At 45.6% G+C, this 27455-nt stretch overlaps 10 protein-coding genes across 10 annotated transcripts; 6 read left to right on the top strand and 4 right to left on the bottom strand.

Moving 5' to 3' along the window:
- Positions 1-3139: 3139 nt before the first annotated feature.
- Aspvir_009323 (uncharacterized protein) lies at positions 3140-3783 on the bottom strand (the record flags this gene model as incomplete). Its single annotated transcript, XM_043272470.1, has 2 exons — positions 3140-3190; positions 3246-3783. Coding segments are annotated over 2 exons (589 nt in total), but the record flags the coding sequence as incomplete, so codon positions are not given.
- A 525-nt stretch (positions 3784-4308) lies between these two features.
- Positions 4309-6284, top strand: Aspvir_009322 (uncharacterized protein; the record flags this gene model as incomplete). Its single annotated transcript, XM_043272469.1, has 4 exons — positions 4309-4528; positions 4582-4727; positions 4785-5532; positions 5617-6284. The coding sequence occupies 4 exons, from the start codon at positions 4309-4311 to the stop codon at positions 6282-6284; spliced, it is 1782 nt and encodes a 593-aa protein (XP_043128404.1).
- A 557-nt stretch (positions 6285-6841) lies between these two features.
- On the bottom strand, positions 6842-7747 carry Aspvir_009321 (uncharacterized protein; the record flags this gene model as incomplete). The annotated part of the gene is made up of 2 exons (XM_043272468.1): positions 6842-7278; positions 7450-7747. 2 exons carry the CDS (start codon positions 7745-7747, stop codon positions 6842-6844), a joined length of 735 nt encoding a protein of 244 aa, XP_043128403.1.
- Positions 7748-8927: 1180 nt separating this feature from the next.
- Aspvir_009320 (uncharacterized protein) lies at positions 8928-9683 on the top strand (the record flags this gene model as incomplete). The annotated part of the gene is made up of 3 exons (XM_043272467.1): positions 8928-8978; positions 9035-9339; positions 9392-9683. 3 exons carry the CDS (start codon positions 8928-8930, stop codon positions 9681-9683), a joined length of 648 nt encoding a protein of 215 aa, XP_043128402.1.
- A 2890-nt stretch (positions 9684-12573) lies between these two features.
- Aspvir_009319 (uncharacterized protein) lies at positions 12574-13340 on the top strand (the record flags this gene model as incomplete). The annotated part of the gene is made up of 3 exons (XM_043272466.1): positions 12574-12638; positions 12697-12823; positions 12885-13340. The coding sequence occupies 3 exons, from the start codon at positions 12574-12576 to the stop codon at positions 13338-13340; spliced, it is 648 nt and encodes a 215-aa protein (XP_043128401.1).
- A 273-nt stretch (positions 13341-13613) lies between these two features.
- Aspvir_009318 (putative extracellular soluble lytic transglycosylase) lies at positions 13614-14424 on the bottom strand (the record flags this gene model as incomplete). Its single annotated transcript, XM_043272465.1, has 2 exons — positions 13614-14220; positions 14282-14424. 2 exons carry the CDS (start codon positions 14422-14424, stop codon positions 13614-13616), a joined length of 750 nt encoding a protein of 249 aa, XP_043128400.1.
- Positions 14425-17641: 3217 nt separating this feature from the next.
- Positions 17642-18445, top strand: Aspvir_009317 (putative allergen; the record flags this gene model as incomplete). Its single annotated transcript, XM_043272464.1, has 1 exon — positions 17642-18445. The coding sequence occupies one exon, from the start codon at positions 17642-17644 to the stop codon at positions 18443-18445; it is 804 nt and encodes a 267-aa protein (XP_043128399.1).
- Positions 18446-19008: 563 nt separating this feature from the next.
- Aspvir_009316 (putative short-chain oxidoreductase) lies at positions 19009-19953 on the top strand (the record flags this gene model as incomplete). The annotated part of the gene is made up of 3 exons (XM_043272463.1): positions 19009-19289; positions 19342-19523; positions 19574-19953. The coding sequence occupies 3 exons, from the start codon at positions 19009-19011 to the stop codon at positions 19951-19953; spliced, it is 843 nt and encodes a 280-aa protein (XP_043128398.1).
- Positions 19954-20168: 215 nt separating this feature from the next.
- Positions 20169-20585, bottom strand: Aspvir_009315 (uncharacterized protein; the record flags this gene model as incomplete). Its single annotated transcript, XM_043272462.1, has 1 exon — positions 20169-20585. One exon carries the CDS (start codon positions 20583-20585, stop codon positions 20169-20171), a length of 417 nt encoding a protein of 138 aa, XP_043128397.1.
- Positions 20586-26126: 5541 nt separating this feature from the next.
- Aspvir_009314 (A4/G1 family peptidase) lies at positions 26127-26936 on the top strand (the record flags this gene model as incomplete). Its single annotated transcript, XM_043272461.1, has 1 exon — positions 26127-26936. The coding sequence occupies one exon, from the start codon at positions 26127-26129 to the stop codon at positions 26934-26936; it is 810 nt and encodes a 269-aa protein (XP_043128396.1).
- Positions 26937-27455: the final 519 nt, after the last annotated feature.

Below are 27455 nucleotides of genomic sequence, written 5' to 3'. Positions count from 1 at the left end.
AAGACTAATCCTTATCTTCCTAACCTATTAGACAAGGGGGTCTATATATATCTTTATTACTAATATATTATGTTTACAGTAGTCTTTTGCAAGCATCTTAAGGCATAAAAATAGGTAATTAAAAACAGTATGCTTAATATAGCCATCTGTAAGCATAATATGAATCAAGGGAGAATGACATGGAAGCTATACTCAATCTGTTATAATTAGGTGAATCCGCCCAATCCGTTTTAGATAGAAATCACTAATTTCTAGTATTTCACTAATAATATTGATATCACTAGATAGCCCCTGATCTAGGCTATCTAGTGATATAAATATGAATTTAAAATACCTAGTGGTTGCTGAGATATAGAGGAATAATCATTTTTATTATGGGGTGGTATGAAAGTGGTGTAGATATATATATATATATATAACTAATAGTTAATAACCACTATAGTTTAAAAATGATTTTTTAACCACCCCCCATTCAGCCCTATAGATATTGAATTAAAATTTTAGATATAGATTAGTATAATGATAATTATAATATATTTCATATAAAAATGATAATTTTTAATTAGCATAGTGATATTATGATAGATAATATGGCATTTAATGAGGTATTGAAATTTAAAAACTATTAAAATTTACTAAGGGGTAGCAGTTTAACCAACTTGGTATTAAACTGAATCTAACTATGGTTAGTTAGTAGGGGCCTAGCTAGGCCTAGCTAGGCCTAGTGGCGGGTTTTTGCAGTGAAACTGCCACTAACCTAGATCAGATCCAGGTTGGCTGTGGGTTCTAAAATTTAAACTTGAAATTGCAGCAGTTTGGTGCTAACTGGTTTTGAACTTGCCCAAACTTGCACCAAATGCAACTCTAAACTATACTAATATTCTATAAAGATAATAAATATATAATAGTAGAATTACTATAATATTAAGTGAAATATTAAGTATTAAGTATCTAGTAATTAATATAATATATATAATATATTAAAATCTAACTTAGGTTAGATTTCTATATATAATTTTAAGTTTATAATAATTTTATTAGGGGTGCATATTTAGTAGTAAATATTAATTTATTAAGTATATATTTCTTAAAGACTTAAAGTTAAAGTATTAAATAAAAAATATACTATAATCTATAATTTATTTAGTTCTATTTACTTTAAGTTATAAATAGGTAGTAGTTATTAAATAATAGATAAATATATATATATAATAATAACCCCTAATTTTTTATACCTAAATTAAACCCTTCTTCTTATTTATTTTTATTTATATATAAATACCTCTCTCTATATATAGAGCCTTTATTTATATATAGAGTACCCCCTATATTCTCTTTCTTATATATAGAATAAATTATAATTAATCTTTAGTCTTAACTTATTTACCCTTAATCTAACTTAAGTTAGATTTTATAATAAGTACTAAGAGAAAGAAGAAGAGTCTTAGTAAAGTAATATTAATAATAAATAATAAATTATCTAATAAAATTAGAGATGTATTGCTAGGTACTATAATTATTAATATTTATTATTTAAATATTAAATAGCTAAATAGTAGGAACTAGAAGCTTAATACTAGCTATATAGAAAATCTCTATAAAAATATAGGATCTAGAGTTTAGTGCTTTAATATAGATACTAGGATAAAGGCTAATATAACTTAGAATAATTAAGACTAACTACTAGACTATATAGTTACTAAATATATAGTAATAAATATTATACCTATACTAAAAAATAAAGATAAGGTAGTTAAGAAGTAGAGTACCTAGATCTTATAAAAAATTATATAGAACTCTATAGCTAATCCTTCTTTAAGTAAGGATATTATAATTTATAATTAGTCATAGGGGCTACTACTAATAACTCTTAATATAGATTAGTATTAAAAGGCTACTCTTAAATTACTATAATTAGAACCTAGCATAACCTAACCTAACCTATTTTTTAACCTAAAATCTATATAGGTTCTTATTCTCAGAACCTAACCAGCCTGTGGGTTAGTAATACTAGGCCTGGGCCCAGCCTATCCTAGGTTTAGGCCAGTTTGGGTTTGGGTTCCTGGGTTGGGTTTAACCAGTCTAATCTAGAGTATTCCTTGTATAATATTCTAAAAACCCTTTATATATTCTAATATTAGGGGGAAAGCAGGCCTTAGAGTACTACTCTAGGAATCTAGGAGATAAGTAGTAAGTACCCTTTAGTAGGTTTAAAGAACTTACTTATTAAAGATTATTAGACTTCAGGCATATTTCTTAGATATTTATAGAAGAATTACTCTTTTAATCTCTTTATTATTATACTTATTAAAATTAATTAAGTATATAAATTTTATAAATACTTCTTATAGTATTAGTATATTATCTAATTATCCTTAAGTAAGTATTAAAGAAGGGATAGGAGTAAGTTAGATATATTAAGGGGTTTTAGATAACTTATATCCCTTAGGGAAGCTATTTTACCTATTTATAAAAAAGTACCTTATTACTAGCTTAAGTGTAGAATATTTAGGCACCTAAATCTTCACCTGAAGGTGCTGGAACTTGGGCAGCAAAGCAGTGATAGGATAGATGCTGGGAGGGGTGAGCACTGATATATAAATGCTGTTGTATGTTTTTTCTTCACCCATATCTTAATGTTAGATCCAAACCGGTAGGGTACTGCCGTTCAGCTTCCTGAGACCACCCCCCCACAGTTCCAAGTCCTCGAGAAGATTCAAGATCGACCCAGCTCATTCATCCGAGTACAAGGCCGAGGCAGTTGCTTCAGGGATCTCCTTCGGCAACGTTTTGCTACCTGATCGGGCAGTGGCAGCAGCTATGTTGGGCTGCCCTCGCTAAACGCCCCCGGCCCAGTTTATGGATTGAACAGTCCATTCCTACAATCGCAATCTTCCTTCAACTGCTCAATCCCAGAAGTGGCCGACATGTTCTGCGAGTCCACCTACACGTGGAGATTAGTTCGGTGTGAATTATCGGTTGGCCGGATACATCCACACCACAGTAGATACTCAAGCCATTAGTTTATCATCAATCCCATCAAAGGTTTTCTAAGCCAGCTTCCAGTGATAAAGTCTGGGCCTTCTGTAGCAAACATGTCCACATCTCAATCAAGCTGCAAAAAGGAACGAGGACATACATAAAGTGCTTTCTTCATCTTCCATCCCTTTCTCCACCCCCTCCTCCGTATCTGCATTTTCCATTAGCTGCGAATGAGAAGGCTAAAGAGACTCCGCAACAATGACAGGCTTCGGTTGGTAAGGTTCCTCGAGGTATCGATCCTTCATCATTCAACCGCTTTCCCCTTGCTGTAATCGCCTGTTCCAGTCTTTCAACACTGCTGAAACCAATTATGGGGCTTGTGATACGCTTGTTGATCCACGCAAGAGCAACGTGGGCCATTGGCCAGCCGCGCTTTTCTCCGATCTCGATCACCCGTCTTATTATAGTCAGGTCTTGCTCTGACAGCCCAGAAGCTTGCGAGTCTTGTTTCTCTAGTTCGCTCCTAGGGGTCAAGCCAAACTTTGATGGTGGCCGCGCCAGGTGGCCTCGGCAAAGAGGAGCCCAAGGGATCAACCCAACACCGGTGTCGTTGCAGAATCGATTCATTTCGCGCTCTTCTTCACGATACAATAAATTGTATTGATTTTGCATGCTGATGAACTTCGTCCAGCCGTTACGTTCAGCGCAGAACTGCATACGGGCGAATTGTGTCGCCCACATACTGCTCGCCCCGATGTAACGAACACGTCCTGACCGGACAAGGTCGTCCAGGGCTTTCATTGTTTCCTCGATTGGAGTCGTTGAGTCGAAACGATGGATCTGTAACACATCGATATAGTTCGTGCCCAATCGTTTGAGAGATGCCTCAACTAACACCATCAGCTTGACTGGCGCCAGCCCGGATTTATACAAATAGTTAGCCCAATCTCACTACCCAAAACCTTCCGTACACACGCAGCATATACTCCAAACCATTTTAGAACCCAGGCATAAGCGAGCGTGGGCTCGGAAGCCCGGGCCCCTCACTGTAACCCACTTAAAGGTTCTGAACCATCTAAACATCAGTAAGTAGCACTTTCGTCAAGATGTAGCGGTTCAACTTATCCGGTCACATCGGACTCAAAAGGAAATTATCTCGGCCGAAGAGCGGCTTCTGGTTCCGAATATGGAATGTACTGCGGCCGAGTAGTGCGGGTGATGGGCCTTCTCACGCATTGAAAACCTGAGGGAATCCTCGTGGACCTAGAGCGCCCAACAAAAAGTCAATTGCTTGTATAAAGCTTTCATACTACTTTTCTTGGGATAATGCACCCTCAAGTACAAACGGATTTTCTAGTAGTTGGAGATGGGCCGGCGGGAGCGGCTTTGGCAGCTTTCCTTGGCCAAAATGGTAAGCATAGTCAGAACGCTACGGCAGGAGAAAGGGTTATAATCAGCAAAATAGGTCTAAGAGGACTTGTTATATCGCAAGCTCCTGCAACGGCAGATACGCCTAGGGCCCATACATTCAACCCTTTCGGCTTTGGTATCGAACCCGTTTTCCTAGCTTGTCTTCTCCATGAACTGACGGTGCTTCAGAGTGTCTCCGCGACATTGGCCTAGAAGAGCGGGCGCTGGGCCAATCATTGCGTGGACCAGTCTTTCAATCCATGCGCTGGTGCTACAGCATGGGTGGACAGGAATACGGAAGAGTTCGTGCATGGGGCGACCATCCGTGCTCCATGGTGAGCCTTTGTTCCCAGTCATCCCATTACCAATCTAACGCAAACCCTTATACACAGGGAGCTACATCGTCTATATCTCCGTGTGACTATGCCGAGTTTACCCGGATGCAACTGGAGCCCCTGCTCATACAATACGCTTCGCATCACAATTTTGAAGTGCGCTTCTCGACCGAGCTGATTGACATTGAACGTGTTAAGGGCGACGACAAGGCAGAGTTTACTTGCACAGTTCAGGATCATGTTTCGCACCTTACGTTTAAAATTCGTACCCGATATCTGTTCGGGGCGGACGGGGCGCGTAGCAGCGTAGCTCGCTCGTTGGGCTTCAAGTTTTTGAATAGTCCGAGCGGCGGTAAGGCTTGCAACGTTCTGCTCCGCGCAGATTTGGACGAAATACTTCTCGAAGAGCGCCGCGCTGGGCTACGCTGGATTTTGCAGCCAGATCGCAAGACTTTCCCTGGGCTTGTGGCGCATCTGCGTGCGGTTAGGCCCTGGAAAGAATGGGTATTGGTTTGTTTTGGCCCATCTGGCTCAGAACCATTTGAAGGGTTGACAACTGAAAGCCCGGAACTCGTCGATTGTGTGCGCGAGCTCATTGGGGTCGAGTCAATTACCATCGATATTCTGCGACTCGACCGCTGGACCCTGCGTGAGAGTGTTGCGGAAGAGTTCTCTCTCAATGATTCCCAAGCTTTTCTTGTCGGCGACGCTGCACATCGCCATCCACCCGCATTTGGTTTGGGCAGCAATACATGTGTTCAGGATGCGTACAATCTCGCATGGAAGATTGCGTATGTGGAGAAAGGTATCGCAGGCCCAAGCCTGCTCCAGTGGTACAGCCATGAACGCCAGCCGGTTGGCGCTATGCTTGTTTGAGAGTCTAACAAAGGGATCCGTGCTCATTCGGACATTTGGAAAGCATTGGGAATGTTTGCTCCCACCCGTGAAGAGGGATCTGAGGAGCTTGCTAAGCTGTCAGAAGCCTCGAGGGAGGGAGCAGAACGCCGAGCTAAGCTGCACGGTGCTTTGGAGGCTGTAGGACAAGAAGTTCGCAGCCTGGGTGCTGCCTATAACCAGTGGTACACTTCACTGGCGATATATCATAATGATGAAAGCAGCGCCAGGCCAAGTTTAGAAGGGAACCCGATCCTGAATGTCCAGATTAGCACATACCCGGGTAGCCGGCTACCTCACGCTTGGCTAGATATCCAGATACGTGGAAAGCTTACCTCTACTCATGACCTGGCCGGAGGAGGTGCTTCCTGCCTGTTTCTGGGAATTTGGGGAGATGCTTGGCGGCACGCTGCACATAGTATTGCTCACGTCACTGGTATTCCTATAAATGTGTATGGGATAGGGATTGGGCTGGATTTTGTGGATGTTTATGGCGAATGGCGATTGAACCGAGGAGTCGAGGAAGACGGGTGTGTTCTGGTTCGACCGGACAGATTCATCGCATGGAGGTCGCCCCAGATGGTCTCCAGTTGTGAGGGAAAGTTGATGCAGATCTTGGACAGTATCCTGTCCAGGAGTGAGCTAGATGTGACCAGGGACTAAATTAACTTTTGGTTGTTGAAATAGACAGTTCTAATTTATCGCATTTAGTAGTGTTTTGGGATGGGCGACTCACTTATAAAATACATTAGTTGGGCTCCTGCCAGGGCCCCCTCCAATGGATGCACATACGTGCTGACAGGTAGATAGCTTTGTTTCTTCTTCTTTGTTTCTTCTTTCTTTCCAACTGGAACTCCCGTCGACGGTCGACCTTATCACTCAAATTGAATACCTACGTTGTCTTCTCTCTCTTGATCTGGCTATCCGGTCACAACTTCGACAGGTTATAACTCAACAGCAATACAAATTATTAAAAATCTGAAATGCTGATGTGGCTCTTGGTCGAAGTCAGATTTTTCCTAATGGTGAAGGCAGAAGGGAGTGCGGGTTATGTACGGCCAGGAGTTGGGGGATGCCGTGCAAAACGGGATGATGTTACGAAAGCGAGCAATGGTGCAGCATATAGAGATGATATGAGTCACTATGATTGGATACCATGATCTAGGAGACTCTAAACTCTCATATCCAGTGTTTCTGTAAACTGACGTCGTCTGAACTAATTATTGGCCTGTGGCAAGACGCTGGAAAATCTTGGGGCCAAACTCCGCTATGTCGGTGTGGACGGAGTAGTCCTTCCCATCAACCACCTTATCCCAATTGTTCCTGACAGTCTCAATGGTCCAATATTTGTCCGCAGAGCCAAAGAAGCCCTTGGTCTCAGCCAAGAAGATGCGGGTAACAAGCCTACTAACAGCGGCGACAGCTTCACCATTGACTTTGGAGCCCTCGTGGACCAACCACGCCACGGTGGGGGCGACATCGCGAGCGGGCATGTGCTCCTTCATGAAGTGCTGGGTCTGCTCATCCTGAACGCTCGCAGCCGAACCAGGAGTGAAACCCATAGGTGCAACTGTGTTGACAAAAATGTTGTGCTCCTTTCCTTCAATCGCGAGAGACTTGGCCAACCCCAGAAGGCCAAGCTTAGCAGCCCCATAAGCTGATTGCTAGGCGCTCCCAAACATAATGGGCGACGTGATCAGTACGACGCGACCAAACCTCTAGCTTTTCATGTATGGCAAGGCTGCCTGCGTGACGTTCCACGATCCTCCCAGGTGGACCCCTAGCATGCCCCAAAGCTGAGAGTCTGAAATGCGATCGAAGTCAGAACCATTGGCTCCTCCGGCGTTATTGATGACGATGTCGATGCGCCCGAATTTATCGACTGCAGTTTTCACGAGGGCATTCGCAAGCTCGCGGTCTGCCACGTTACCAACGTGGGCGATGGCCTTCCCACCAGCATCGATAATATCTTTTGCTGTGGCCTCTGCCGTTGCAGGAGTGGTGCTGTTCACAACTACTGCAGCCCCAAGGCGGCCGAGGAGGAGGGCATATTCGCGGCCCAAACCACGACCAGAGCCGGTCACAATAGCGACGCGACCGTCGAACCTCAGAGAAGCGCTGGACATTGTTGAATTAACGGTGACCAAAAGTAAGAGATGTGGCTGGCGATTAACAAAAGCGCGGTAAAGGACAAGAATTGCCGGGCTAGTTGACTGAGGTATGGTACGCAAAAGGTGCCATCAAGGTTTTTAACCTACGGTCATCCGATACAGTCGGGCTCTTCTCCTGTGTCTTGCATAGTAAATGCGGAGTTTGGATAGAACTAACTTTTTCTCCTCCGCCGAGCCAGCAGGAAATCAGACACTCCGAGGAATTCAGGCAGGTGAATCCCGGTCCACCATCAACAGCGCAGAAACTCAGCGCAGAGTTTGTATACTTTCACCTGGCGGCCCTTGATTTATTCTAACGTATTTCAAGGACCTGCTTGGACCTGCTTCTGTATCTCTGGTTTATCTCTGCAAGAATGAAACGTTTGGCTCGGGATCCACTACGGACACTAGAGCGCTTCCCCACTTGTGCCGCCACTCCGCAGCGCGTGTCAAACTCCGCATCGAGATTGGGGAAAATCAGAGGGTTGATTTGAAATCGTGGCGTTTTGCCGGAGCCTTAGGCGTTCCGGCTCCCGAAGTACTGCGAATCGCACCCGGTGGCTCTCCAGAATTTCCGTGGCCGGCGAGCGTCATATAAATGGGAGGGTCTACACAATTTCTGGCACGAAAATCAAAATTACTGGGGAATTTATTATATCTTCTCTCATTCCATCTAGTCAGTTTGTCAGGGTATACCGCTAATTGCGAGTCGTCAGCGATGTTTTCTCCAGCCAACGACATCCCAGATTTATCTGGTAAGGTGTACATTGTGACAGGTGGGAATAGCGGAATGTGAGTAAAGATCCGCATTACCAGATCGGTATAGAGATGGCTAATCAGTCTCAGCGGGAAATTTACTGTGCTACATCTTGCACAGCACAATGCTAAAGTCTATATGGCTGCGAGATCCCTTCAGAAGGCTACAGCGGCTATAGAGGAAATCAAGGCCAGAACCCAAAGAGCAGATTTAAACATATCTTTTTTAAAGATGGATATGCTAGACTTGAGTTCGGTTAAAAGTGCGGCAGGGGAGTTTCTTAGGTACGATCACCAAGGTTACTTATTGCTGTTCTGAGCTGCTGTCAAACAGATTTTAACCCTTACTATGGACAGCAAGGAGAAGCGGTTGCACGGACTGGTAAATAACGCAGGAATCATGGCTGTGGCAAATGGAATTTCCGAGGACGGGTTCGAATATCAGTGGCAGGTAAGACGATTTGATTTACCAAGGGAGTCCTACTGCTTATTAATTGTGTCTAACAGACAAATTATCTTTCACACTGGCTGCTCACCTTCCTCCTGACTCCTGTCATGGAACTGACTGCCACTACAGTGCCAGCCGGCACTGTCCGTATTGTTAATGTCTCTTCGTCAAATCACAAGATGGCGCCGCCCCAAGGCATTGATTTTGAAGACATTAATCTCCAAGGGCCAGGCCCTAGCAGCAACCCTTGGGTAAGGTACGGCCAAAGCAAACTCGGAAACTACCTTCACGCTCTTTCACTTCATGACAAGCTCAATAAGAAGGGGATATGGACGGCGCCTCTACATCCTGGTATTGTAGACACGTAGGTACATTAACCTGTCGATAACGTCATATGCTAATAAATTTACCACCAGCAACCTGAGCGCCAATATTCAAATGTTTGCAGTCTCGATTCTGTCCTCGAGACCTGTAATATGGCTACTTCGTAGAGTCGGCTTCATGCTCAACACCGACCAAGGGAGCTGGACCCAGCTTTTCGCAATCGCAGGAAGAGGTTTCGATGCAGCACTATCAGGAACCTATCTTGAGCCCATAGCAAAGAAGGGCACTGTGAAAATGCCACGGGGGGTTACATCCGAAGATCTGCAAAACCGGCTGTGGAAATGGACAGAGAGAGAGATGAAAGCTAGAGGTCTCATCAGTTGATCAATGTATCCTTACCGTCGAGCAATCTGGCTGCTATGTGCCAATTGCTGTGACGTAAGTTAATGAACTCCCCAAGACCTCATGCCTGCTCTCTGCATTTATTGTGCTCATAAGGAGTTAGTGGCGAATGGCATGAGTTGTCTCCTAACCCTCTCTAAACGCATCAATCGATAGTTTGTCTTTGCTTTTGGATTAGGTGCTGTTCCTTGTTTACTGCTTGCAGATTGTTCTTAGTCTTTGTAATACGCCCCCGACAGAAATAAAAAGTACGTGCAGCAAGTTGTTCGTTCAGCATCCTTTTCTGGTATCTTCTAACATCAGAAAATCTTCGGGGCAAGTGATGACTTGAAAGATACGGCAGCAAGCTGAAAAGCACTCCCGGTGCCAAAGATGCGAAGGTGGGCCCGGCCCTGCAGACTAAATAAGATAGGTCACATAATCACATTGGCTCAACATCAGCTTGGTGGCTTATTAGGAACAGCGTCAGTTCATGCATTTTTGAGACCCTGATTCCCGGTACGTTGACTAATTAAAATCATTTAGATTATGAAATTTGAGATGCCACATGTGAATATTTCTATCCAGTTACCCTGATTTTGCTTCTTCTTTCTCCCTATAGTCCCCTTAATAATATAAGAGGTCCGTTGACGACCTCCGGCTGATTGCCAGATTCTACCCAGAACAGGGCGAATGGCCCTAGCCTGAAGTGGCTCAAGAGGAAGCAGCCGGCCACGTCATCATTATTCTTCAGGGCTAGTTAATGCTGGGATGAGGGCCTGCTGCATTAGTGCAATAAAGTAAGCCATTAGCTGAGTACCCCAACCCCCTTGCGTGGTGCTGACGATGTGATGTGATTGTAGTGGACAATGCACATATTCCTGGCAACAAGAGGACCTAGAAATAGGTGAATGTAGTGTAACAAAACCAAATCATTAATTATGATATCAGCACCTTATGCCCTGTACTAAACATATAAAGTCACAAAGGTCCGTTGAATCCCATCATCTCTCAACCTATTTTCAAGAATTCCACCAAAGTGATCAAACAAACATATTTATCACGTTAATTTACGTTTAAACCCTCCACAATGAGACCCACCGTATTGCTTGCTGTTCTTGCCGCCGTTACAGGGGTTACTGCAATCAGATGTACCCAGGGGCTTACGTACTGTGGATCGTCGTTGCTCAAGAAGGGTATGTAGAACTCCTCGTTCCCTGAGCTCATTGGTGGAGATATTAAGAGGTGCTGGATAGGGAACTACTTCCAGGACATTAAGGATTCTCTTGGGAGGGCGGGTCGGCCTACCGATGACCATCATATCCTTGATTCACGCTTCCTGTGCACGTCAGATGAAGACTATTTGGTTTGGAGGGACACATGCTACCCAGAGGAATGCAAGGACAATGGCCAGGGGAAGGACGATACATGTATTGGAGGTCCAGAAGAAGAGTGATGTGCAAAGTGAGCGACGGATGTCAGGATGTCACTGTGCTTTCGGAAACAAGCAATCAATTCGTGTGATTTAGAGCCTCGCTATAGGTTTTTCCCTGCTTGTACAGGTTTTCCCTATAGCTTCGTGCAAATGCAGAGGCTTTCGGCAAGGAAATGCTATTATCAGATATCTCCCCGTATTCGTAGTATCTGGGAATCGCCCCTCGTCTGAAGTTAGGAAATCGACCCGTCCAGCGGAAACTGAAAGGTAAGTCCCGCGCAAGAAAATACTTGGGCAGTTCCAGGCGCAATGTAGGTAAGCCATGATAGAAAGCAGCTTAGCGGGTTATCTCGCTACCGGAAGACCGGTCCGCGGTTATTGAAGCAGTCCTTGATTTTATCCTAAGTATTACTACGCTCTCGACGACGAGAATAGTTGAACCAACCCAACCACCTTTATGGTGACGTTTATCATGTTGCAGATAAGAGCCTTGTCTTCAGCTTCACAAGAAAGCCAAAGACAGGATTTGCGCCTTGGTCGAGCACGCGTCGGTGTTCGAGACCTCCTTCACTTTGTTCCACGCACATAAGCCTGTGATACTGCTATCAAGGATATGCGCAACTTTCTTCTTCATCTCACCGGGGATAGGCCAAAGAGCAGACGTATGCACGATATGTGCAAGCAAATCCTACGCTGAGGAATCTCCTTCGCATTGAACTCTAGCGAAGAGGTTGTTCGCTAGGGCCTTCGAAGACTTGTCACGGCTGTGAGAGGGTTTGATAAGGAAGATGGATTCATGGAAATCATCTGCAAGAATTGTCATTCTGCACTCTGCTGGCTGAGGATGTCTGCTCGCTTTGGGCTCTCTCTTCTTGTCATCCTCGGCTTAGACTCCGTCAAGGAAACATTTTTCACAATGCTCATTGGGACATTATGATGTTTGGTCTGCCTTTACACCAGGTTGAAACAATCTTCCAAAACCCCACCATGCTGAGATCAACATTGAGATTCATTGCATCAGTTCCTTTCCTCCTACATAGTATCTGAGTGTGCGACATATTCTATCGACAAGGCCTTCTTGAAATGAGGGTATTTTGTGGATCTCGTCAGCTCAGAACAATCTAGCTTGAACAGTCTTGAGAAGACGACCATTCTCTCGGACCTCGATATCTTCAATTGACCAGCTTCGACTCAGTGAGCTGATCATCACTCCTCCTTCATCTATACAACAGCTTCATCTCACTATCATTTTTCTTCGTTATCTACATCTCGATTGATAATCTTGCGCTAGCACTTGGGGCTGCTACATAAACGTCCTTGTTCTTTCCTTCGTTAACCCATCTGCATTCCTCGAATCATCTACCAAAACCTCAGGTCCTTGGAATATTTTTACCAACAACCTTACAAGAGCTTCGTGAATACACCACATAACCATCAATCAGCTCATAGAAGCTTACGATGCGTCGCAAGCGTGACGAAAATGAGGAAGCTCTGATTGAGCGTGCACAGAAAAAGATGCTAGAGTAAGGTCCCTTCCACATTCAAAGTTATGCATGCATGATCTAACAGACTCATATATAGACTCAACCAGCACGAGCAGTTCTCTGACTTCACATTCACAGTCCAGGATGAACAATTCTATGTTAGCAAGATCGTGCTGTCTGGTATTTCGCCATACTTCAGGAACAAGTTCGAGACAGAGTGGAGAGTGAGTCCTTCAGCAGAGGAACGTATCGATTCAGTACAATGACGGATCTAACGTGAGCCAGTTCAAATCATCTGTGGATCTGGAGTGGAAACACAGCCTCAGTGCATTCTCCTGTATGATTGAGTACATCTACACCTGCAGCTATGAGCAACATACCTGGCACCTGGGCCTCTTTCCTGTCCAACTGGTAAAGTTCCTTTTTGAGGTTTACCACCTTGCTGAAGAGTACGAGATCCCTGGTCTCAAAGAGCGAGTGCTGGAGCACCTTCCCTCCGCCGTCAACGCCTTAGACTGCCCCTGGGGGTTTTATTATCTGGTGAACGACGACTACATCTCTGACTCGGAATTGGGCAAGATCTTTGTGGCGGCCGTCGCGGATAACGTCCAGGATATGCAGGCTTTTGAAGACCTCGACATAGCGAAGCTGTATCTCGTTAAAACGCCTGAGTTCGCCGCGGACTTAGTTTCTGAGCTGATCAAGAGAAGGATCTCAAATTGCGAATGTGGCAATCGATGAGCTTGACTGACTTTCTCGTGTCGGAAGTCCTTCTCTTTTGTTCTGACACATGAATCAAAACAGCAAGATTGGAACTGAGATTTGCTGCGTTGATGCTATATTTGCCACTATTGTTGTTTTTCTCCCTTTTGACCTTAGGTGAAATACTGGTCAAGGTGCTCTGGAGGATCCCTTAGGAAAACCAGACATTATGCAGACCTTGCAAATCCCATACAGGCTACATATCTTCTCCATCATTATAGACATCACTAAGAACGGTAACTAAGAAGGCACCTAGCACAAACTGCCATCACTGCACGACTGATCACAGTGATAGGTACCAATCCAGTTATCCTCTCCATAAACATCCAACCCCATAATCCACCCATTCAGCACCTGGTGCACGTAATCCAGATTCTGGGGCATACCATGCGCCTTACCCTCAGCCGAGCAGGGGTAGTCCTGCGTCAAACCGCGGTTCCCGTTAAGCCCGCTCCCAGCAGTAAACCACCCATTGTATGAACCCAGCGCCTTGATCGCGTTACCCCCTGACGCATCAAGCTGCGACTTGAGATAGTGCGTTCCCGCGTCCACATTATCCTGGATACTATCCGTGCACTGGCCATTCGGGTAATTGTCGCACGAGACCTGCATCAGGCCTGGGGTAGGTCCACCAGCGTTGGCATTGCACGAGGACTCCTGCATAGCGATGACGGCGAGAACGACCGGTTTGACGCCGTACTTGGATGCGCTGCTTTGGAAGTAGCCGTCGTACTGGGCGCAGGCGGAACCAATGCCGTTGTAGAAGTCTTGGAGGCTGATTGTGTAGACATCGTCGATGGAGAGGAAAGGAGGGTTCCAGCCGTTGCTAGTGATGCCGGTGTTGAGCCAGTCTTCGGAGCTAGATATTGTTGTTAGCAGCAATGACACCAAAGATAAAGGAGGGCAAAGAGTAATTATACCCGTTTGGACCGGTGCTTGGGGTGACATTTTCTGTTGCACCTTGCGCCTTTGGGTTTATACCGACACCTGGGCTGGCGGACTGGGCTGTGACACCAATAGCGAGGGCCAGAGAAGTCAGAGTGATGCTTTTAAGGACAGCCATTGTTGCGCTTGCTATTGTTTGTCTGCGGTGCGGGAGAGTTGAAAGACGAATGTCTGCGTCGATCGACTCAGTCGGCAAGGGAGCTGTTTAAATAGCTCAGAGCGGATCGCTCTGCCTACCGCAGGCATAATTTCTTCGAGACATCTTCATCAAAACCAGCATGTTGATGCGAATAGACCAGTTTCTCAAAGCGGTAATTCTGCAGTCCTGACCATCATGGAACACGACCAATCAAACGCAGCAACTCTTCTATAGGGCCATAGGTCCGAGCTAGCCTAACAGGTGCGACACCGATCTGTTTGGTCTGAATCATAGCAGCGATTTCATTGGCAAGCATTGTAGCAGAGTTGTCTTAGCGTCGGGTCGGCATGTTACCTCAGTGCGTCGATCTCGGTACATGCCTGTAAGCATTTCGGCCAGTACCGGCAACAGACACGAGTATGGAATAGTCAGATAATCTCGTCTACTTTGAGACAGCTAACAAGCGCCAGCTTCGTCGACCGTCGAGTAAGTCTGACGTCTGCGTGGCATCGTCCAAGTGATTATGTCAGCAATGCCGATCGCATCGTCTCTATACCAATTTCCCCTTTAGGAAGTGCATAAGGTTACATCTGAAGTTGGGGGCGGTTTTACAGTAACGTCCTCACTTTAGTGGAGGAAAAGGGTAACATCTGCAATAGGCATTCTTCATTCGTTTGTATTTAAGACCGAGTTACAGTAGATTATAATAACCCCAAGATGTCTTCATTGACTCATCGACCAATATCTGATGGTAACGGCGAATTGTCTGAAATCGTTTCAACACGCTGAAATAGTGGCCGGATGAGATGTCGAATGTCGCCATCACACTGTCCAAATTTTCAGTAAGCACTGACTGCGACGTGAGATTGATGTCATTACCTTACTGACAGATGCATTCTAGCAGCCACTCGCGCCTCCTTGGATCAACCGTCAAGAAAAGTATGAACATCAAATCTGTGGCGCTTATCGCCTGAATTTGAGAATCTAGAGCTATTTTGAAGCAAATGTGGGCGTCCCCAGTGCCCCGTAGACTAAACTAAGCATAACCCATCTGCGGGCCGCATAGCTCCGTGGTATGGCTTCCTGAGCGTCTGGGGTAAAGGGCATATAGCAGAAATTGATGGATTCAGGGTGTCATATCAAGCTTCGATGGAGTTCTAGAGCAACAAGATTTCCAGATTGTGAGAATAACTTTGTGTGTGCGACGTACTACATGACCTCCCCGCGAAGGAGTATTCTAGACCAACGGGTAAAATTGCTTTTACAAGTGCGAGGCAATACAAGACTATTCTCTTGATGAATCATTGCTGGCAATGTTTGTGTTTCAGAGATGACTGGATTTACAGGGTCCATATCATTCTCGGGGTTTCTCCTGTAGACCAGGAAAGATAACTCTTCCACTATCCAACTATCGGCAGCACAGAGTTAAGGCCGACGAAAGGCACTGCCTCGGTCATTCTTCGCCCAAAGTCGACAAAGATTCGGCGATTCTACGAGACAAGAATGAGTGCAGAGGCAAGAATGCTCATCTAGTGTGACATAAGGTGGGATCAAGTGGCATTGCCCTTGGTATGGGGCGTTCGTTGACTCGGCAGTTTTAGGGCTAATATTCGACTTGAAGTATGGATTCTATCTTTTGTTAATAATGAAAATGTCAATCACACCCTATCTAGGACCTCCAGTTTCTTCTATGTAATTTTCACCGAGAATTCCTAGCATAGACGTATGAGTTACGACAGCGGCTCCCTACATGAGCCAACAAAAAGGGCCAATGCCCTTTTCGAAAGGTGTCAATAAAACATCCCATGGTTCATGGTTCGCCTGTTGACGAATGCAGATGGACTGTAACGGGATTGGTGGGAATATTAAGAATTTCCCTTGCTTAGTCACAAAGCTGACCACTCATCATTTGACGTCGTTGAAAAGCAAATTTTTTTGTGTTTCTGCCCCTGGCCCAGAAAAATGTAACCATGGTTCCGCCAGCTTGCACACAAAGCACCTGACTTGACGGCCTCAGGGGAGTTTCGAGGGAATTCCTATTTTGGAGAAGCCACGAATAGGGACAGTATCAAAGAGACCCCATGAAGCAGGGAACAATAAATTTGTCGTTGGATGCTTGTTCATGTGGCACATAGGCCCTGAGTCTGCGTTTTGACTTCGATCAGTTAGCATCGGCAAGCCCAGGAATGGACTGAAAGACCTCAATAGCTACAATTCTCCTAGCGTCAGAGACTGGTGGAGGAGAGCTCCACCCACAAGGCTTTAGGCCCTTCTGATATCGTTATTCGTGTCCACTTTCGCCAATAACCCGTTTGAGTGTTCTGGTCATTTCCCGGCACTTGGCCGCGACATCCAAAAGTCTAGACCTCCAGCGATATGCTCTTTGTCCTTTGAGGAGGTTTCACCTTACAATATTAAGTCTATGTTCTTTGTCTCTTGATCTTGAAACGCAAAGCATAGTAAGAGGACAATCAACACAAAGGCATACCAAAAATAATCCAGGTCCCGAGCCACGCAACTTGCCTCCAACAACCAGACTCTTATGTATTGCAGAGCCAGGGTCCCACACAGAGCCACTGGCCAGGGGAAGTGGCCAATGGCGTTGAAAAATCGTATAATTCAGGTACCACCCATAGTTTCTGGCCAATCCCAAAACAATACCAGAGATGTCCTCTTAGTGTCTTCAATCAAACTGTCCAATAGGCTACTGTCAGGCTGTCAACGAGCACACAACCGCATGGATCTAGACCATGGCATCGTCTTTGTCGGAACCCCAGTCCCATCGACTTGTCCATGCTGACGCATTCCATTCCCTGATCCATCGTCCTCGATTCTAAGGCTCTATCCAAAGGTTCAACCTCTTGAACCAAGGAAAATGACATCCACCAGCGCCATGGGTGTTCGAGAACACACATTCGACTTATAAACAGTGGGGTGGCGGGCACCAAAATTTGTTCCCAGGATGTTATAAAAGGGTCTGAGAGGGACCCCTTTGGAGTCTTCCATTTCAACCACCGCATTCATTAACCGTGTATATACACACTTCCATTCCTTCAGTCTTTTTTGGCTTGATACTTCAGACGCTCTCTTTGAATTATCGATTCGTTGTTACTCCAGTCAGTAACGACACTGCCATTCCTTCAGCCTTCTGCAACTATCTGAAGCACGCTTAACGCGACACCCACTCTCTCTCAAAATGCAGTTCACCAAGTCTCTCCTGCTGCTGGCAGCCCTCACCTCCAGCTCTCTGGCCCGTCTGCAAGGCCACGAGCGCCGTCAGTACTCCTCCACGGCCTCCTCCACAGTCGCACCCTCCTCCTCATCCTCCGCCTCTGGCGGCAGCTCCGCGTGGACCGCAACCCCAGCCGGAGGCTCCTACTCCACTGCTGGCTTCGGCAGCCGCACCTCAAACAGCGGCAGCGGCGAGACCTACGCCGGCAACGTCGGCAACCCCTGGGGTAGCAACATCATCGAGGTCTCCGCCGACTCGGCCTCCAACTACAAGAACGTCGCGCAGATCAGCGGCCAGAACACTGAGCCCTGGACCGTCGTCTTCTGGAACAAGATCGGCCCCGACGGCAAGATGACCGGCTGGTACGGCAACGCCGCCCTGACCCTCACCCTCAACGCCGGCGAGACCAAGTACGTCGCGTTTGACGACGACACCGACGGCGGCTTCGCGGCCGCTGCCGGCAGTATCCCCAAGGACTCGAACGGCGGGTATGCCTCGACCTGGGGCGAGTTCGATTTCAGCAGCGCCGGGAACGGTGGCTGGTCTGGTTTCGATGTTTCTGCCATCCAGGCGCAGAATGCGGGCTTGACCGTGCAGGGCATGAAGATCTGTGATGCGCTGGGTGGCACTTGCTCCAGCATCACTCCTAATGCGGCGTCCGTTAACAATGCTTATACCTCTGCCGAGGCGGCTGCTGGGGGTATCGGTGGGAACATCTCTGGTGGTGGTGCCATTCGCCTGGCTGTTACCATTGACTACAGTGGTTAAGTTTGGACAGTTGGACTACAATGAACGCAGCAAGCAAATATGGAAAATTATATAGATAGAATATGGTTGCTTTGATAGCGACTATAGACGAATGACACTCGTTTACATTATTGGTTATCCAAGCAAGTAGAAATTATAACACAAATCCTAGTACTATTTGATTCAATGATTGGATTGGCTATATCAGATAAGCATCCGTCCAAGAGTCCGATATAGTATGCCTGATTCCTCAAGCTCTGCCAGTAATCCGACGCACTAGCAGAATCCCGAAAATCATCGGGCTTCGCGATGCCAAGACCTGTGACACCACGATACCTCCGATGGAGAGGACATCATCGCTTTTGGTCCTACATACAGGTCTACTCATCATAGCTAATAACTGTTCATATCACCGACATTATCTCCTGCCCTATTTCCGATGTAAACTTCCTGTCGTCATCTCCTGTAGCACCAGCAAGGTATAAATTCCTCGATAACCCCCGACACTTCTTGTCCCAGCAGTCCCAAGACAACTCCAACACAAATACAAAACAACATTCGGATTTCTCCAAAAAGACATTAAAATGGCTCAAGTTTGGCTCATCACTGGCTGCTCCTCAGGCTTCGGCAGCGAGTTCGTCACTCAAGCCCTTTCTCGCGGGGACAAGGTCATCGCGACCGCACGCACCATTGCCAAGATCGCCCATCTCCGCGATGCAGGCGCTGCAATCTTGCAGCTAGACGTGACAGCCTCCCAGGAAGAACTGAACCAGAAGGCCTCTGATGCGATCGCTATCTACGGGAAAGTTGATATTCTTGTGAACAATGCGGCATACACGCAGTTCGGGACATTGGAGGACATGAAGTAAGTCTCTGACGCGCTATCCACAGGAATGAAATTAACCAGTATCGCACAGCGCTGGCGATTACCCCTCGCAATTCACCACCAACGTCTTCGGAACCATCAACACAACCAGAGCGTTCCTGCCGCATTTCCGTGAACGCAGGCAAGGCGTGATTGTTAACATTGGCTCGATGTCTGCGTGGGAGTCGTACCCTGCCGTCGGGGCGTATTGCGCCTCCAAGGCTGCGCTTCGCTGTAAGTCCATTTTGGTAACCAGAACTTAGTATCCATGCTGACAGAAACAGATGCAACGGAGGCGCTCACTCAAGAGACTGCTTCTCTCGGAATCAAAACGCTCTTGGTGGAACCCGGCCAGTTCCGTACTGAGCTCCTGAGCGCCAAGAATAGCATGTTCGCTGAGACTAGGTTCCCCGAGTATCGGGAGTTGACCGGGGCTTTGTTCAAGACATTCCGCGATGTGAGTGGGAAGCAAAGAGGTGATCCCAAGAAAGGCGTTGCGCGTATCATCGATGTGGTGAAGGGGGAGAACGCGGCCAAGGGGAAAGAGTGGCCGAATGAGCTGGCGCTGGGCCCGGATGCGGTTGCGGCCATTCGGAAGAAGTGTCAGGATACGTTGAAGAAGCTGGAAGAGTGGGAGGAATTCTCTTCTGGGACGGATATCTAGTCTCGTTTGCGTGTGCGACTATATGTCCACTGTTTGGATGTTCATAGGAATTGACTTGTTGGTATGGAGTCTCGCAAGGCGTTTGGACGAGAAGAGCGCATATGTATGCCGACTTTCTGAAGCTGAAAATACTTGAAAATCCAGCCTCACGGCCGCATGCGCCATTTAAGTCTCTGCTCAGTAGACAACAAGATCAGGACAATGCATCGTCCATTTCAATCATCCATGGCCTCGAGACACGCATCCATCATCCGATCGATAGCCTCAGCACGTTCCGTAACAGTGATATACTCTCGCTCTGCAAGTTTACTCAAAGCCTCACCGACCCAGTGCTGACAGTTCCAGTCCAGGTCCTGCTGCCCGTTCTTGATTAGTGTCTTTGCGATAGTGGACTGGATGGGCCCTGAGCCGATCACCTCTGAGATCTCGGCTACAGGCACCACTTTTGCAAGCGATCCCACGACAGAAGGATCCTTGTTCTTGATTTGAGCATATTCAAACATTCCCTGTGTGCCAAGGATGTGCATGATGAAACTTTGGTTGTCGGGTTGCTTCAGGTACAAAGCGGTGTGGCGGTATTCATGGTAGTCCAGAGGTTCGCCTTTGTAGACGAGGACATAGAGTTTGAGCATTTGAAAGGTGAAGGGAGAGTTCCAATGACTCTTACTGTATCCTATCACAGGATTGCTCCAGAGAGTGCAGGGGGGAAATATCAACAACAGCTGTGATGCTTTCGACCAGCAAACTGACCTAAGCGCCTGACGGCGGGGCATTCGCAGATTCTTCAACCAATCACACAACATTTCCTGCTATGACGTCATATCCTTATGCCCTTCAAATACCTCTCCCCTAGGCAAAAAGTAGTGCAACACGTGACATAGTTTCCAAACACATCCATTAAAACATTAGATTCCTACCTATTTTCTATTACCACCCTATTAATCTTTGGACAAAATGAAAAGGGAGAGAGATATAGCAAAAAGGGCCTCTGCACTTGCCCTGACTGAAATTTCAGGTAATTCTCTCAGCACTACAGCTAAGTAATCAGACCTATCAAAATCTACTGTCTCCTGCGTACGGAAACATGCTAAATAGCATGGATGGAAGCCAAATTAGCCTATAAAAGAAGAGATTCTTGAAGATAGGCCTAGATCTAGAAGGCCTAAGGTTCTCTCTGACTAAGATAAGTATTATATTGGCTGTTTAATTTAAGATAATCGCTGTACACGAAACCTGGAGTGGAAATAGATTTATTATAAGGTTAAGAGTGTGAATCCAGAGCTCCCTAGATATTAATACATATTCTAAAATACTGCATATAAGCTTGGAATTAATAGGTAAACCCTTATTATCTTTAAGATCTAGATTAAACCTTACTAACCTCTCTGGACATCTCTAGATGGCGCTATTCCTGGAAGCCTTGCCTTACTAAAGAGTAAAAGCAGAAGAGATTAGAATGGGCAAAAAAATATAAACACTAGATATTAGATGACTGGGCAAAAGTAATCTAGACTAATAAAATAGCTGTTGCAACTGGTATATAAGGCTATTAATATATATCTATAACTAAATAAGAGAAGTAATCTTACCATCCACATACTGTCTAGTAAAGATATAAGAATTATTCAGATTTCATGTTTTAGGGGGCTATTATATATAATTCAAAAGGTCCCTGCCATATATTCTATCTAGAGACTGAAGAATAGAGATAGGAGGCTGCCTCTAAGATTTCTATGTGAAATATAGAGGTTATACCTTAGTAAAAGGAAGCATTTGAAGTTACATAGATTCTTTAATCCATATCTAGAGATAGCTGACCAGCTAAGGTACCTTACTATATAAAAATCTATAGAAAGTGACTAATATCTGTCTATTCTTGATAGGGCAGGAAGCGAATGTTCAGACTAAAGCTATTTTAGTAAAAAATTAATATTAAAGGCATTAACTAGTGGCACTATAAGTAAGAAATCTTAGAGAAAAAGCTATTCCCTTATACTAGGGAGCTACTTTAGCAATATAACTATATTTATATCCAGGTAGATAATGCTCCTGGACACTCCACAGGCTAGAGTTGCATTTGGTGCGAGTTCAGGTGAGTTCAAAACCAGTTGGCACCGAACCGCTGCGATTTCGAGTTCAAATTTTAGAACCCGCAGCCAACCCGGATCTGATCCGGGTTGGTGGTGGTTTCACCGCAAAAACCTGTTACTAGGCCTAGCTAGGCCTAGCTAGGCCCCTACTAACTAACCATGGTTAGATTTGGTTTGATTTTGAGTTGGTTAAACCGCTACCCCTTGGTGAATTTTAATGGTTTTTGAATTTCAATGCCTCATCGAATGCCATATTATCTATCATAATATCACTATGCTAATCAAAAATTATTATTTTTATATGAAATATATCATAATTATCATCATACTAATCTATATCTAAAATTTTAATTCAATATCTATAGGGCTGAATGGGGGGTGGTTAAAAAATCATTTTTAAACCATAGTGGTTGTTAACTATTAGTTGCATATATATATATATCTATACCACTTTCATACCACCCCATGATGAAAATGATTATTCCTCTATATCTCAGCAACCACTAGGTATTTTAAATTAATATTTATATCACTAGATAGCCTGGATCAGGGGCTATCTAGTGATATCAAAATTATTAGTGAAATACTAGAAATTAGTGATTTCTATCTAAAATGGATTGGGCGGTTTCACCTAATCCGCAAAAACCGCAGAAATTGAAACTGACGGTTTTCACCGAACCCGAATCGGGCCCGGGGTAGGGAACTCGAACCCGAAGCGATTCCCTAGGCTAGGCCCTGAGCCCAACCCACTGCGGGTTCGGTGAGGGTTGGATTCGATTTTTGCGGTTCGGTTATGCAACTCTACCACAGGCTATCTTAATTACATCTGGCAGTGGTTAGGCCTAACAAAGTATAAAATAATATAGCCTCCTAATAGTCCAGATCTGAATTACATTAAATCACTCTAGGGCTTTATAAAACAAAGATATTAGGCCCTTTCAAAAGAAGAATTAGAGAAATACTTCTTTAAAGGTTGGGAGGAGGTCCCGCAGGAGACAATCCAGAAGCAGATTACAAAGATGCCATATTAAATTAAACAGGTTATTAGATTAAAAGGAGGTAATAACTATGATGATTAGATTTCATATATAAATTATATGGCATTCTATATTAGTTAGTTTTGTTGATATTTTGTCTTGTAAATAGTTGATGTTTTCAAAAGTTGATTTTAATCACGTGTTGCACTACTTTTTGCCTAGGGGAGAGGTAGAGAGGTACTCATAATAAGGTATCATTTTATATCCATGTATCGCACACTCTTATTGAGCAGTAAGCTACTCAGAGACCTCATTAATGTATTATATGCTCAACCTTTGTTGTTGGACTCGGCTGAACATTCTCAACCTCCAATATATTCCGGAACCAATGAAGTCGCCCAGTAGTTTATATATCAAAAATCTTCATCTGGCCCAAACACAGACACTACCTTGAAATTACTGCTAATACGCATGAATTATGAAGATACATGACTGGCTTTGAAAACCCTCGTCGTTTGTAATCCTGCCTTAACACGACTCCTAAGACTGGCGTCGTCCACCCACGTCCAGCGCTCACTGCATGGCAGAGTCAATAGATTCGAGATGTCCTAATAGCAAAATCAGCGGACTGTCAGCCGCTAATTGATCACCATCGCAAGTGTAGCCCTGCCTACCCAGACATGTCATCCCAGGCAACTATTCCAGGACGAGACTAAGCCGTCGGTGAAAACATCAAACAACATACCTTCTCGCTAAAAGCGATGTTGTCAGTAGGTTACCCTGCCGATCGTCGATCTGCATCAGATGTGCAGATCATCCGTTTCAAGCCCCAAGATCGACAAGATCTCGTCTTCTGAGACATGGTTAACGACGATCTTGACATCGAGGTTTGTGGATCATGTGCTTGACATGTATAGTGACTGTCCATGCTGCATCCATAGGGACAAAGGGTGCTATAATTCTCCGGGTGATGTATATATAGCTATCAGGTTGAGGCTTACTGGATGCTGTCAAATATGTGATGGTTGTTAAGATAGACTTGATGGCCTAATAAACTACACAGTATGTTCTTATTCTGAAGGGATAAAGCTTGAATGGGATAAGCCCGTAAGATCAAGATAATAAGATCCTTGTTGTTCCTGCCGTTGGATGAGCAGAAGACAGCGTACCATTATATTCATTAGCCGGTACCGATATTGGTTGACATTAGGAACTTCTTGTAGAGCAATAGCTTGCCATACAATATTAACATACAAGGAAATGGAGCCATGACCTGTTAATCTCTCATACATTGATTAATGCCTTCTATACATTATTTTCTTATTTCCAATGCCCTGGGCGACTTTATCAAAGTCATTGTTTCCGAAGCAAGAAAAGATGTAGTCAATGACAATGGGGACTGGATCTAACCTAAGACAAAGGGGGAATAATCTTAATTTTCGGCATGATTTTGTACCAGAACTGATACATTATTTATGGAAGGGACAAGAGGTACTAGAGGAATTGATTCACTGTTTGTTCGACTTTGTACTGTCCAATCACAATACCAGCAACGGATATTGTCTCTTGTCCACCAAACTGGTATGCTTTTTACCTTTACAGTAACAAATTTACAATATCTAAACAGGGAGCATATACGCCTTGAATGATGATAAAGACTGCCTCAGTGATTGAAGCCATATCCTCAAAATATCCGAGCAGAATGTGAACTACTTCTCAGACAGTCCTTGGTAGCAAGGAACTACGCACGATAAGATTTATTCCTCACGTTTCTACGACAATCTGCAATGTCCCGGATATCCGGAGGAAGACAGCACGGACAGGGCGTCGGTGCTCAATAACTGACATCAATGGCCGTTGATAAGAAGACGGGGTGAAGAAAGAACACCCCCACTTGGTCATCAGGCGCCGTCACTTGCATTGTCTCTGCAGAAATTAATATCAAAATCAATCTAAACTGATGGAGTGCTCCCCCTTTTCAGCGGAACGTTACATCGACCATCTGCCGAGGACAATAGCCTAATCTACTTAGTCTCTTGACCATATTCGCCAAACTCACCCACGATGCTTATCATTCACCAAGATGCTTGACCAAAGCTTGGTGTAACCGCGCCATCCAGACACCAACTTTGCTAGTCTCCGCCACAGTAGCATCTAACCTCCGTTCTCTAACCCCTTTGAACACTAGAGGAACCGCTAACTCTGCAGTAAGTTGCAACTTCCCTGTGCATTTTTGACCTTCCTTCCTGGCTACTACTATCATTGAGTATATTGATCGTATCCGAGCACCCCAAGCACCGTCGGAGGTCCGTTGATTTAGCGAAAAAGCGAATTTGGCAGAACTTTTGAAGATTGCGCGATAGGCTGGCAATGAAAGTCCGGCACGGCAAGTATCTACACAGTGGCTTCATTCATAGTCTTGGTTTCATTGGCGTGCGTATACTTTGTTGCTTGAAGATCTTGGCAATGCTTGACTCTTATGGCAATGATCGCCAAGTAATGGTAGACATGACCTGCTCCCAACGGCATGCCCTCGTGCCCGCTGTTATCAATCCTCTGATGAATTTCAGGAGGGGTAGACGTTCTTCACACAGAGACCAATCAAGATCCTCAGAGAAGCGACATTTCGAGCTCATTTGGGCCAGACTCATCTAGTCCCTTGGTCTCGTCGGGCTCTCTCATGGCGAGGCGAGAAGATCTCCGCTGGACTTGCTTAATTTGCACATCAACTCACTTGTGAGGACAGAGAAATGATAGTGCAGGTGCGCTTCTCACGGAGAATATTCCCAATCTGATCACTAGATATGCATCAGATGCTATTTTCCATCGGTCTCCGGTCCTTCTCCTCACCTCATGATAGAGCGGAGTCGCTTGGATCCTAATTGCTTAGTTCGAGAGTATCAAGCGAGAAGGCATCTTGCGTAGGAGCCGTTTTTACACAGAGATAAGGAATGCGTGGTCTGGTGCTCAAGTATAAATTGAAGCTGGATTCCCGGTCCAAAATGTCCAGCAGCTCAAGCAAGACTCGCAGTTTCTTGACTACCATCAGCCCTCAAGCTCATCCTCGACAGCAATACTCTCTTCCTGACCAGTCAGCGTCACCATCATGAAGTTCACTTCCGTCCTCGCCTCTGGCTTGCTCGCCACGGCTGCCATTGCTGCCCCCCTTACAGCACAGCGTCAAGCTCGCCATGCCCGTCGTATGGCCCGCGCCTCCAACAGATCGAGCCACCCTCCCTACAAGCCGGGCACCTCCGAGGTTATCAAGCTCAGCAACACCACCCAGGTCGAGTACAGCTCCAACTGGGCCGGTGCCGTCCTCATCGGCTCAGGATACACGGCCGTGACCGGCGAGTTCACCGTCCCTACCCCCAAAGTCCCCAGCGGTGGCTCTTCCAGCGAGCAGTACTGCGCCTCCGCCTGGGTCGGTATCGACGGTGACACGTGCAGCTCCGCCATCCTCCAAACCGGTGTCGACTTCTGCATCCAGGGCAGCTCTGTCTCCTTCGGCGCCTGGTACGAGTGGTACCCCGACTATGCTTACGACTTCAGCGGCATCTCCATCTCCGCTGGCGACAAGATCAAGGTCACCGTCGATGCGACCAGCAAGACCGCTGGCACGGCGACTGTTGAGAACGTGACCAAGGGAAAGTCGGTCACCCACACCTTCAATGGTGGTGAGGACGGCAACCTGTGCGAGTACAACGCCGAGTGGATCGTTGAGGACTTTGAGTCCAACAATTCTCTGGTGCCGTTTGCCAACTTTGGCACCGTCACCTTCAGCGGTGCTCAGGCTACCGATGGCGGTTCCACTGTTGGTCCTTCTGGTGCCACTCTTATGGATATCAAGCAGAACAACCAGGTTTTGACTTCGGTCTCTACTTCGAGCAGCTCTGTCACTGTTACGTATGTCTAAGGGCTGTCGCTCTGAATGAGGCCAACACTCTGTGATAGTGATGAATGTAAATGTTTTGATGAGGGACGAGTCAGACGAACAAGGGGGGAACGAGGGGGAAATACGTGTAGTGAGCCTGAGGCAAACTTACTTAGCTTCTTCAATATATCATACTTTCTCTCCTGCTTCATACACATTGGTCAGTGATGATACGGATAGGGAAATATTATCAAAGAGAAAAACAGATCACAACCTGTGCTGAATACTCTCGTCCAATATTTCCCTCGACGATGTCTTCCTCCGAGCAGTTTGACACAGTCTGGCCGAGATGCCTTACGAGCTACAATGTTGCTACCCACTCACTCTATCCCGTCGAGCACGACAATGGCCATAATCAGATGACAGACTAATGCATACTTTGTTTGCTTCGATCCATCTGAGGCTAATGAGATAGAACCAGTGTATCCAAGTTTGGCAATATTCAATGCACGGCACTTTTGTTCAGTTTGTGAGGCATTGTTCCAGGACACTGTGATTTTA

This window comes from Aspergillus viridinutans, assembly GCF_018404265.1.
Source record: "Aspergillus viridinutans IFM 47045 DNA, scaffold_8, whole genome shotgun sequence".
NCBI classification, from domain to species: Eukaryota; Fungi; Ascomycota; class Eurotiomycetes; order Eurotiales; family Aspergillaceae; genus Aspergillus; species Aspergillus viridinutans.
This window is presented reverse-complemented; position numbering and strand designations above follow the sequence as displayed.